This window comes from Eschrichtius robustus, chromosome 13 (genome assembly GCF_028021215.1).
Source record: "Eschrichtius robustus isolate mEscRob2 chromosome 13, mEscRob2.pri, whole genome shotgun sequence".
Lineage (NCBI taxonomy): Eukaryota > Metazoa > Chordata > Mammalia > Artiodactyla > Eschrichtiidae > Eschrichtius > Eschrichtius robustus.
The window spans coordinates 89580231-89592753 of record NC_090836.1 but is presented as its reverse complement, the minus strand read 5'-3'; the positions used below and the strand labels follow the sequence as shown (position 1 = coordinate 89592753).

At 36.5% G+C, this 12523-nt stretch overlaps 2 protein-coding genes across 5 annotated transcripts in view; one reads left to right on the top strand and one right to left on the bottom strand.

Annotated features, from left to right (window-relative positions):
- APPL2 (adaptor protein, phosphotyrosine interacting with PH domain and leucine zipper 2) overlaps positions 1 to 2164 on the top strand; it is a 69985-nt gene extending 67821 nt beyond the window's left edge. The window contains exons 23-24 of the transcript XR_011075974.1: positions 1125 to 1234; positions 1841 to 2164. The gene's annotated coding sequence lies outside the window, so the exon portion shown is untranslated. The remainder of the gene's footprint in view (positions 1 to 1124; positions 1235 to 1840) is intronic.
- WASHC4 (WASH complex subunit 4) overlaps positions 1 to 12523 on the bottom strand; it is a 70949-nt gene that overhangs the window by 24778 nt on the left and 33648 nt on the right. For all 4 annotated transcript variants that reach the window (XM_068560713.1, XM_068560710.1, XM_068560711.1 and 1 more), the window contains exons 24-26: positions 11322 to 11426; positions 5653 to 5787; positions 3632 to 3740 (exon numbers count right to left, since the gene is read on the bottom strand). In XM_068560713.1, coding sequence (XP_068416814.1) covers positions 3632 to 3740; positions 5653 to 5787; positions 11322 to 11426 — 349 coding nt within the window. The remainder of the gene's footprint in view (positions 1 to 3631; positions 3741 to 5652; positions 5788 to 11321; positions 11427 to 12523) is intronic.

Sequence of the window (12523 nt, the reverse complement as noted above, 5' to 3'; positions counted from 1 at the left end):
ATAAAAATAAAACTTACATATTTGTGCACTTAAAATATAAATGTACATATATACATCTATATTAAATATTTTTAAAATAAATGTAACTTTCACTTGTAAAGTCATTAAATGCTGACTACATTTTAAAAAATCAAACTTTAGTATATTACTAGATCAATAATTTCTTCACTCACATTAAGTATGTGTCTGTGTCTCTCTCTCACTCTCATACACACACACAGCTGGAAGTGATATTCAGAAATCCTTATCTGATGCCTCCCAAACTAATATCTCCAACCTGGGCTACTCCTCTAGGCTTTTTTATCCAATGCCTACACCTACATGTCTAAGAGAAATTTTAATTTAGTAAGTTCAACTCAAACTCAAGATCTTCACCCCCAATTATATTTTCTACCTTAGAAACTGACAATTCTATCCTTCCAGTAGCTCAGGCCAAATGCGCTGAAGTCATCCCTGACTCCTTCCTTTCTCTCACACTTTATATCTAATCAATGGGCAAATTATGTTGGCTCTACCTTCAAAATGTAGCCAGAATCCAACCAGTTTTCACCACCTTCACAGCTATCACCCTATTCCAAACCAGCACCATCTCCTGCCTAGAAATGCACTATGCAATGGCCTCCTGATCTCTCTACTTCCACCTTTAGCGTCCCACCCCTTACAATGTTTCCTTCGCATAGCGGCTGGTGGTTCTTTTAAAACTAAGTTGGAGCATTTCATTCCTTTTCTGAAAACTCTACAATAGCTTTCCATCTCAGAATAAAATCCAAATTCCTAACATGGTCATCACAGCCTTGTATGATCTTGCCCCTTGCTGCTGTTCTGATACCATGCCCTACCATTCAGGTCTTCACTAACTCCATTCCAGCCCCTGACTATTTCCCAAAAATGCCAAGCAGACTCAGGAATTTTACATTTACTGTCGCCTCTTTCTGGTATACTCTTTTCCTAGCTATGCATGCACATGGCTTATTCCTCCATGTTATTTAGGTTCCTGCCCGTATGTCACCTCCTTAGAGCTTTCCCTGAATATCACTAAATAGCACTGCCCAGCCCCACCACATCTCCTTACTCAGCACCTATCATTGATAAATTACATATCTCTTTGTGTCTCATCCCACTAGAATGCAAGATCCATGATACAGCTTTTGTTTTCTTCACTGCTCTATCCCTAGAGCCAACATTTCCTACTCAAATGAAATGAAATTACTTGGGAGAAAGAAGAGACAAAAAGGTAAGAAGCTGTTAATATTTCACAACCATATATTACAGTAATATGTACTTTATATACATAATCTCATCTGATACCTTTTAAAACCCTCAAGTAGTATTACTGAATCTATTTTAAGGCTTATCTCAATATGAGAGATGATGTTAAAATGTCTCTTTATGCATCTTAGACAAATCAAGTATCTAGTGTGATTGTTTTCCTCCAAATTGTCAAACTGGTATCTGGCTGATCAAATGTGCTAGTGAGAAGCAAATAGAGAGTAGCAGTTAAAAGCAAACCTCTGAAGCCAGACTAGTTGGGTTCAAATATGGACTCTGTACTTTTTAGCTATAAAACCTAGGTCAAGTTATAAACTTTGTGTCTTAGTCTCCACATCTGTTAAATTAAGCTCTAAAGGGGCAAAGACTTTGTTTATTGTCATAGGTATCACCAGCACCTAGGAACACTGTGTTGTCCTCAATAAACCTGTGGAATGAATAAATGGAAATAACATTTACTTCATAACACTGTTGAGTTTTACATGCATTAGAACATATAAAGCACTCAGAACAGCCTTGGCACATAGTAAATAAATGCCCAATAAATGTTAATGGTTGTTAATTATTTCAGCAGGCAAAGGAGGACTTAGACAAAAGGACTTCTCACTTTGCTCCCGGCTCTGAGATTCCTTACTCCTTTTCTCAAGAGAGTGAAGAGACTCAAAAGCACATTACAATTTTTTATAGGCAGAGGTAAAGAATTCATATTTCCTAAGAAGAGAATAAAGAATAAAATGCTGGAACAAAGTAAAAAGGATAATATGCGCCAACTGCGGAATACATGCTAGTGGCAACAGAGGTGTCGTTATTTTTTGTGTGTTGGGGGAAAATGTGTATTTTGATGTGTATTGGGGGAAAATGACTAGCATACTAAGCTCATGATTTAATGATAATTTCATAGTACAAAATTATACTTTTAAAAAATATAAAAACATGAAATAAATATACTACAGGCAGTATTCACATGGGGGAAAAAACTCAGATACTGGTATATGAATTAAGTGAAGTTTTAAGCAACACTGCTCCAGAGAAACAGCTCTTAATCTGAGGCCCACGGACTCTGACTTTGAGCACCTGAACTCCAGTGTATTATATGCACAACTGTATGTGAACGTGCATACGGGCACTGTTCTGGGAAAAACAAAAATCAATCCAGAGCTTTCATCAGATTCTCAAAAAGGGTTAAAAACTACTGCTCCAAAAGTTTACAATCTAATATGTCATCAAATATCACTATGAATAAAAAAGTACTTATTTGAAAATACCTTATTATTAAATTGTTTAAAATTAAAAATTTACTAAGGTAAAATTCTCTAAGTTCTTGTACTAATACAAAATAGAAAGGCCTAATATGTAAACCAATTAATTTATAAAACTTAAGCTAGTGCTCACTGACTTTACTACCTAACTAAATGCTTATAATACCCTTCCCACTAGTAAACTTAAAGCCCCTTAGAACAAAGGCTATTTGTATTCTCAGCATCTAGAAAAATATCTGGTATAACAGAGCCTTTATAAATGTTTGATAAATGAATGAATGAATCTCAGGAGCCACAATTTTACCAAATTATAGTCAATAAGAATTTACTAACTGCTTGGTGTCTGCAACTGTGAAGAATACAAAACACCTTTGAACTTGGAGCCAAAAAAGTCCCAGCAATGCCACTTCTCTCTCTTGAGTTTCTCTTTTTTCATCTTTCAAAACATGACTACATGCCTATCTCAAGGGTTACTGTGCAGATATTAATAGAGATAATAATATGTGAAAAGCTCAAGTAAGCATAAAGTTTTTTTAATCTAGGATTATTTTTCAATGCAGTTCTTGTTTTTAAATATAGTATTACACATTTCAGAAGCCAAGTTCTACTTGTAAGCAGAAGGGCAACTCAAGAAATTATATATAAATATGAAATGATGTAGCACAGAAAAATTATTAGTTAACTTCACATAAACATTTCACACATTTGCATTTAGGCTTAACTTTTAAAAGTCTAAAACACTGCCTTGAACAGAGTAGGTACCCAATAAATAGTTACCAGTTGACTATTTACCATGAGTATGGCCTTTGAGATGAGTAGGTTATTATATTTTTAATTTAACTGAAGGGCTTATCCACAAAAAGTTATTTATATTATTTTATTTATAAATATTTCATTTATTTAAATTACAATCTCTCAATTATTATTATGCACCAACAGTCTAATCATACCTGAAAAACTTTTGGTAAGAAAAGGAAATTATTAGTGAAATGAAGCTGAACTCGGGCACTCACATATTAAGTTTATTCGTATGAGATACTTAATATATGAGATAGATTCTTGGGATTTGTACTTTATTTCCCAACACTTTTACAATAACTTACCAATCTGGCTGATGAGTTGCCTGAACTGATCAAGGTAGCTTTGTCCCTCTGGGGTTATTCCAAGTTTTCTGATGCCTCGATTGAATTTTTCTGCTCTTTCAAAAGGATACTAGGGAGATAATTTGAAGACTACCATTATTAACAAAGACCCCTAAAACATAAAATGCTTACCATGACAATACCACTGTCCTTTCTAATTTTGTATTTCCATTGTGCTTAAAAAAAAGTCACTGAACTCTAATGACAAAAAATTTATAGCACAAAAACTACCAACATTCAAGGTCAATATAAACTAAATAAGGAGAATAATTATTAATGCCACCAAATTTAGGTTTTCCACCACCATTAGTTGTCTCCCTAGACCCAACTACTCTGTCAGATAGATAAAAGAAATCAACTCCTCCTAGAAACATTCGTTCAGAAATGTGTGACTAAGTTTCCATGGTCTGAGAAGTATCAGGGACTTACAGTTTTTCGTCTTAGCTAATTAAAAGATTTCGAAAATTACTCATTTTATATTAATAAAAAATGGAAACAATACTTATCCAACAACAGTTTTATTATTTATTTCTCTAAACACTAGTAACTTCTGTTCCAATAAAGATGAGAGTGAATATAATTTTGTACTGATAACTGTAATCTGTAATTTTAATAATTATTTCACCAGAAAGTAATATTTTGCTGCTCTGACACTGAAAAGAACTAACAACTAGTGTATAAAAGGGCTGGAACTAGGTGATGCTTAAGATAGTTCTGGATGTGGCAAATCAAACGTAAGATCCATCTAAGCCTGTTGGTTCTCCATCCACATGGCTATATGCCTCTGTACTGTTACCACTTGCAATTCTTCATTTCACTATGGGAAAACTTAGCCCTGAGGGTGAAGGGAAAACGACATTATTATAAATTATAGATGGGACTGTCAGTTGGTACAGTATTTTTAGAGTACTTGGCAATATGTATCAGAATTTTAAATACTCATATTCTTTGCCCTTTTCCTCTTCAAGGAATTTGTCTTTCAAAAATATTTGAACACACAGATAAATGTGCAAAGATGTTATGTGTAGCACCATTTGTAACACAGAAAAATCAGAAAAAACTAAATATCCACTCAGTAGGAGAAGGTTGAAGGAATTACAGTATACATCTTTACTATCAACTCTTTAAAAGAATGAGGTAGACCTATAAGTACTGACATGTGATAAGCACACTGCAAAACAGTATGTTTAGTTTTAGTCCATTTTTGTTAAGAAAAAAAAAGCAATTATTTGTAATGCACAAATACATATTTATCACACAGACATCTGGAGGGCATCACATGACACTGTTAATAGCAACTGCCTCCAGAAAATGAAACTGGAAGGAAAGAGAAACGAGGGAGGATATTTAGTTTATGCACTCTATATTGCCTAAATGTTTCAAAATGAGTATGTTCTGCTTGTGTATTATTTTAAAACAAAGAAAGGTAACACCTGACTACATTGATCATTTAATTTTTCCTTACACTTTTGTTTACAGTGAATGCAAAGAGTCAGAAATTGCGAGGGAAAATATAGAAAATAGGAAGCCAAATCAAGGAGACATTATGTGAAAAATAATAAAGAAAAAAAACACCCCAAGAGAGTAACTCATAATGAATTTAGCATAAACATTTGCCATACAGGCAAACCTTGGAGATATTGCAGGTTTGGTTCAAGGCCACCACAATGAAGCAAATATCGCAATAAAGTAACATGAATTTTTTGGTTTCCCAGTGCATATAAAAATTATCCTTACACTGCACTGCAGTCTATTAAGTGTGCAATACCATTATGTGTAAAAAAAATGTACATGCCTTAATTTAAAAATACTTTATTACTAAAAAATGCTAACCATCATCTGAAAACACAGGTTTGCCACAAACCAATTTGTAAGAAAGGCAGTATCTGAGAAGCACAATAAAGCAAAGCACAGTAATATAAGGTTAGCTTATATACTCAACAGTTGAATCAAACTACCTTAAAAAGAATATGTAAAAATACCTTATGATCATTTTGGTCCTTGATTTCCCTGAAAAACCGAATATCTTTAATCAATCTGGATTTGATATGTTCATCATACATAAATTGGCTAAATATATAGAACTTCTTTTTCAAAAACTGGTAGGTGAAATTAACCTATAAAATTAAAATTTCAAAAATTGGAGAAAGTTATGAAAATTAATTTCAAATCAATATTACTGAATAAAATAGTCTATTTATAAAGTCTAATTCATGTTGGACCTGAAATATTTAAATAAATGAAGTTTTTTTTGCCCAAGTTTACAGAGCTTTCTAAAAGCTCCCCTTAAATATTTTTATGATACAAAAGGAAAAAAGAAATCTAAAAAATGGAAAATACTTTCATAATAAGACTAAGAGCTATAGTAAGAATCATAAACCAGATTTGACACTCTAGTTTTCAAGTCATAAACCACACTCAGAAGTTTCTATGTTCCACCATTCATAAGATTACTTATTACTAATCTACATGTCTAAAATGATACTAAAGTAAGAAACATGGTGCTCTTTGACCTTTCCTGAAGGAAGAGAGTAAACATTCAATTATTTATCCATAAATATTTTGAGCACCTCTTATGTGCAAGGCAATGTGCCTGCTCTCATGCTAGACATGGTCATCATCATGAAGTGTATATTCTAGCAGGACAGGCATTTTAAGACAAGTATATGTTAAATAAACTATTATATCTCACTGCAATAATTTCTAAAATGAGAAGGGTAGGTGTTCTAAGAATGGGTTAAAAGGTCCTGACCTAGACTCAGAAAACACTGAAAAAGTAGGCTTGGAGCTGAGATTAAAGTCAAAATAACAAGATTAATTTTGACCTATAGATGAAAGCCTTGTACTAATTTCCATCCCCACCACCCTCAAATATTACTAATATATTTTTGCATATGTATGCGCTTTTTTTTGTTTCTATTTCATTTATTTCTGCTCTGATCTTTATGATTTCTTTCCTTCTGCTAACTTTGGGTTTTGTTTGTTCTTCTTTCTCTAGTTTCTTTAGGTGTAAGGTTAGATTGTTTACTTGAGATTTTTCTTGTTTCTTTAGGTAGGCTTGTATAGCTATAAACTTCCCTCTTAGAACTGCTTTTGCTGCATCCCATAGGTTTTGGGTCGTCGTGTTTTCATTGTCATTTGTCTCTAGGTATTTTTTGATTTCCTCTTTGATTTCTTCAGTGATCTCTTGGTTATTTAGTAACGTACTGTTTAGCCTCCATGTGTTTGTGTTTTTTACGTTTTTTTGCCTGTAATTCATTTCTAATCTCATAGCGTTGTGGTCAGAAAAGATGCTTGATATGATTTCAATTTTCTTAAATTTACTGAGGCTTGATTTGTGACCCAAGATGTGATCTATCCTGGAGAATGTTCCGTGCGCACTTGAGAAGAACGTGTAATCTGCTGTTTTTGGATGGAATGTCCTATAAATATCAATTAAATCTATCTGGTCTATTGTGTCATTTAAAGCTTCTGTTTCCTTATTTATTTTCTGTTTGGATGATCTGTCCATTGGTGTTAAGTGAGGTATTAAAGTCCCCCACTATTACTGTGTTACTGTCAATTTCCTCTTTTATAGCTGTTAGCAGTTGCCTTATGCATTGAGGTGCTCCTATGTTGGGTGCATATATATTTATAATTGTTATATCTTCTTCTTGGATTGATCCCTTGATCATTATGTAGTATCCTTCCTTGTCTCTCGTAACATTCTTTATTCTAAAGTCTATTTTATCTGATATGAGTATAGCTACTCCAGCTTTCTTTTGATTTCCATTTGCATGGAGTATCTTTTTCCATCCCCTCACTTTCAGTCTGTATGTGTCCCTAGGTCTAAAGTGGGTCTCTTGTAGACAGCATATATATGGGTCTTGTTTTTGTATCCATTCAGCCAGTCTATGTCTTTTGGTTGGAGCATTTAATCCATTCACGTTTAAGGTAATTATCGATATGTATGTTCCTATGACCATTTTCTTAATTGTTTTGGGTTTGTTTTTGTAGGTCCTTTTCTTCTCTTGTGTTTCCCACTTAGAGAAGTTCCTTTAGCATTTGTTGTAGAGCTGGTTTGGTGGTGCTGAATTCTCTTAGCTTTTGCTTGTCTGTAAAGCTTTTGATTTCTCCATCAAATCTAAATGAGATCCTTGCCGGGTAGAGTAATCTTGGTTGTAGGTTCTTCCCTTTCATCACTTTAAGTATATCATGCCACTCCCTTCTGGCTTGTAGAGTTTCTGCTGAGAAATCAGCTGTTAACCTTATGAGTTCCCTTGTATGTTATTTGTCATTTTTCCCTTGCTGCTTTCAATAATTTTTCTTTGTCTTTAATTTTTGCCACTTTGATTACTATGTGTCTCGGCATGTTTCTCCTTGGGTTTATCCTGTATGGGACTCTCTGCGCTTCCTGGACTTGGGTGGCTGTTTCCTTTCCCATGTTAGGGAAGTTTTCGACTATAATCTCTTCAAATATTTTCTCTGGTCCTTTCTCTCTCTCTTCTCCTTCTGGGACCCCTATAATGCGAATGTTGTTGCGTTTAATGTTGTCCCAGAGGTCTCTTAGGCTGTCTTCATTTCTTTTCATTCTTTTTTCTTTAGTCTGTTCCGCAGCAGTGTATTCCACCATTCTGTCTTCCAGGTCACTTATCCGTTCTTCTGCCTCAGTTATTCTGCTATTGATTCCTTCTAGTGTAGTTTTCATTTCAGTTATTGTATTGGTCATGTCTGTTTGTTTGTTCTTTAATTCTTCTAGGTCTTTGTTAATCATTTCTTGCATCTTCTCAATCTTTGCCTACATTCTTATTCCGAGGTCCTGGATCATCTTCACTATCATTATTCTGAATTCTTTTTCTGGAAGGTTGCCCATCTCCACTTCATTTAGCTGTTTTTCTGGGGTTTTTTCTTGTTCCTTCATCTGGTATATAGCCCTCTGCCTTTTCATCTTGTCTATCTTTCTGTAAATGTGGTTTTTGTTCCACAGGCTGCAGGATTGCAGTTTTTCTTGCTTCTGCCATCTGCCCTCTGGTGGTTGAGGCTATCTAAGGGGCTTGATGGGAGGCTCTGGTGGTGGGTAGAGCTGACTGTTGCTGTGGTGGTCAGAGCTCCATAAAACTTTAATCCACTTGACTGTTGATGGGTAGGGCTGGGTTCCCTCCCTGTTGGTTGTTTTGCCTGAGGCAACCCAACACTGGAGCCTACCTGGGCTCTTTGGTCAGGCTAATGGCAGACTCTGGGAGGGCTCACGCCAAGGAGTACTTCCCAGAACCTCCATTGCCAGTGTCCTTGTCCCCACGGTGAAACAGAGCCAGCCCCCGCCTCTGCAGGAGACCCTCCAACACTAGCAGATAGGTCTGGTTCAGCCTCCCCCAGGGTCACTGCTCCTTCCCCCGGGACCCGATGTGCACACTATTCCATGTGCGCCCTCCAAGAGTAGGGTCTCTGTTTCCCCCAGTCCTGTCGAAGTCCTGCAATCACTTCCCACTAGGCTTCAAAGTCTGATTCTCTAGGAATTCCTCCTCCCGTTGCCGGACCCCCAGGTTGGGAAGCCTGACGTGGGGCTCAGAACCTTCACTCCAGTGGGTGGACTTCTGTGGTGTAAGTGTTCGCCAGTCTGTGAGTCACCCACCCAGCAGTTACGGGATTTGATTTTACTCTGATTGCACCCCTCCTACCGTCTCACTGTGGCTTCTCCTCTGTCCTTGGACGTGGGGTATCCTCCTTGGTGAAGTCCAGTGTCTTCCTGTCGATGATTGTCCAGCAGCCAGTTGTGATTCTGGTGCTCTCGCAAGAGGGAGTGAGAGCACGTCCTTCTACTCTGCCATCTTGGTTAATCTCCTGTACGCTCTTTGTAACAGTCTTCATCACCCAGTTATAGAAAGGCGTGCTTTCTCAGAACTTTTCTTGTGGCTTAAACACTGCTTTTTCTTGATCTCCTCAGCAGCAGTAGTCTTAGAAGTAGTCTCTTCTTTACCCTTTCCATTCTTTTTTTTCCATACACTTGTTTATTTATTCATTCATTCATTCATTTATGACTGCGTTGGGTCTTTGTTGCGGCGCGCAGGCTCTCTCTAGTTGCGGCGAGCGGGTGCTACTCTTCGTTGTGGTGCGCAGGCTTCTCATTGTGGTGGCTTCTCTTGTTGCAGAGCACGGGCTCTATGGCGCGTGGGCTTCACTAGTTGTGGCGCACGGGCTTCAGCAGTTGTGGCTCGTGGGCTTAGTTGCTCCATGGCATGTGGGATCTTCCAGGACCAGGGCTCGAACCCGTGTCTCCTGCACTGGCAGGCAGATTCTTACGCACTGCGCCACCAGGGAAGCCCATATCCTTTCCATTCTTAATAGTGGGTAACACTGCCAGCCTCTGATCGTATTTCTTCTATGCTCACCTCATCATCACCAGACATCAGGAATTTACATTCATTAGTGTGGTTAATTGATTAACAACGGTTTTTCCTGCTAGAGTACAATTATTATGAGAGCAGGAAATGTCTGTTTTTCTTATCCCAGTGCCCAGCACAGTGCCTGAGACACATAAAATATGAGCATAATTATATCTGTTACATGAATGAGTGTTTGACAGATGAGGTCAAAGAAGAGTTTGATCCTTAAAGGTTCAGAGTTTATTCATCCTGAAAGGCTCAGACATCTCTACATGGATGACTCCTTGTTTTAAATTTGAAACTCTGACTACCTATGTCCCCTTCCTCTATTGATAACCACTAACACAGAGCTCCAATCACATTACTTATCAGCTCAAATACTTCAATGGCTTCCCCACTACACTAAAATGGTCCCTACGTAACTTTCCAGTCATGTAACTTCTCCCTATTCCCTTACTCCCAAATACACTTAATAACACTTTACTATTTAAACATTTGCGTTCTTCTTTCCTCAAGGAGAAACTGTGGCCTGAAAACCAGGTAAATTTAAAGACTTCTCTTTTTCCATTGAAGGAAACATAGCATATAAGCTCAAATGACTGTCGCAAGTGACTGAATGCCCATTTCTAAGAAGATTCAAGATATTTTTTCAGCAAATTGCTATTTTTATGGATATCAAATAACTAGTAAACGCCTTCCCAAAAAAAGAGCGTGACTGATGTTAAATAAACTATCAATGATTTGCTTTCAGAAGCAACTTACAGAGAATATCAAACAATCCACCCAGATATATACTTATGCTGATGTCCTCAAATCTCCAACGTTATTTATAATGATGATCTTAAGATGGTAAAACATTCTAAAGTGCCTTTTTTTTTTTTTTAAGATTTTTTTTGATGTGGACCATTTTTAAAGTCTTTATTGAATTTGTTACAATACTGCTTCTGTTTTATGTTTTGGTTTTTATGGCTGCGAGGCATGTGGCATCTTAGCTCCCCAACCAGGGATCAAACTCGCACTCCCTGCATTGGAAGGTGAAGTCTTAACCACTGGACTGCCAGGGAAGTCCCTAAAGTGCCTTTTGAATTACAAAGCTTCCATCACATCTAACACAATTTCAGTGACAGACATTTTAATTATACCAAACAGAAAAATGGAGGTTAAGGTATAATATAAACAAGCAATAATGTATATTTACCAGAATATTTGATGAAAAAAACTATATTTCAAACTACCAAATTCAACAGGGGTCTATTACCCACACAACCCCCCTCCCAGAAGGTTCTTACTGTTGTATTCATGATTCCTGTGCCATGTGTTCGAATTGAATTAGCAATATGCCGAATGTTAATAGTGTTCAAATGTTTATTATTGCTTGTTCGCTCAATAAAAATCTGTAATGAAACAAACACAATCAATAGCAAACACTGACCAGTTAACCCAAGAATTTTAGAATTTTATTTTATTAAAGATAATTGAAAAGTCATTCAAAAAGATAATACAGTCAAAGCAAAGGAATAAACAAGATAATCTCTAAACAATTATTTTTTGTCTTCTTTATTTTACTAACTTGCACTATTGAGAACCAATTCTTTGCCCCTCAGCCTTCCTACATTAAAAAAATTTTTCTTCCACGCACATTTATGGTCACCTTATCTTTGACAAAGGAGGCAAGAATACACAATGGAGAAAAGATAGCCTCTTCAATAAGTGGTGCTGGGAAAACTGGACAGCTACATGTAAAAAAATGAAATTAGAACACTTCCTAACACCATACACAAAAATAAACTTAAAATGGATTAAAGACCTAAATGTAAGGCCAGACACTATAAAACTCATAGAGGAAAACACAGGCAGAACACTCTGTGACATAAATCACGCAAGATCCTTTTGACCCACCTCCTAGAGTAATGGAAACAAAAACAAACAAATGGGACCTAATGAAACTTAAAAGCTTTTGCACAGCAAAGGAAACCATAAACAAGACAAAAAGACAACCCACAGAATATGAGAAAATATTTGCAAACAAAGCAATTGACAAAGGATTAATCTCCAAAATATACAAGCAGCTCATGCAGCTCAATATCAAAATAACAAACAACCCAATCCAAAAATGGGCGGAAGACCTAAATAGACATTTCTCCAAAGAAGACATACAGATTGCCAACAAACACATGAAAAGATGCTCAACAGCACTAATCATTAGAGAAATGCTAATCAAAACCACAATGAGGTATCACATCACCGGTCAGAATGGCCATCATCAAAAAATCTACAAACAATAAATGCTGGAGAGGGTGTGGAGAAAAGGGAGGGAACCCTCCTGCACTGCTGGTGGGAATGCAAATTGATACAGCCACTATGGAGAACTGTATGGAGGTTCCTGAAAAAATTTAAAATAGAACTACCATATGACCCAGCAATCCCAGTACTGGGCATATACCCTGAGAAAACCATAATTCAAAAAGAGTCATGTACCACAATGTTCACT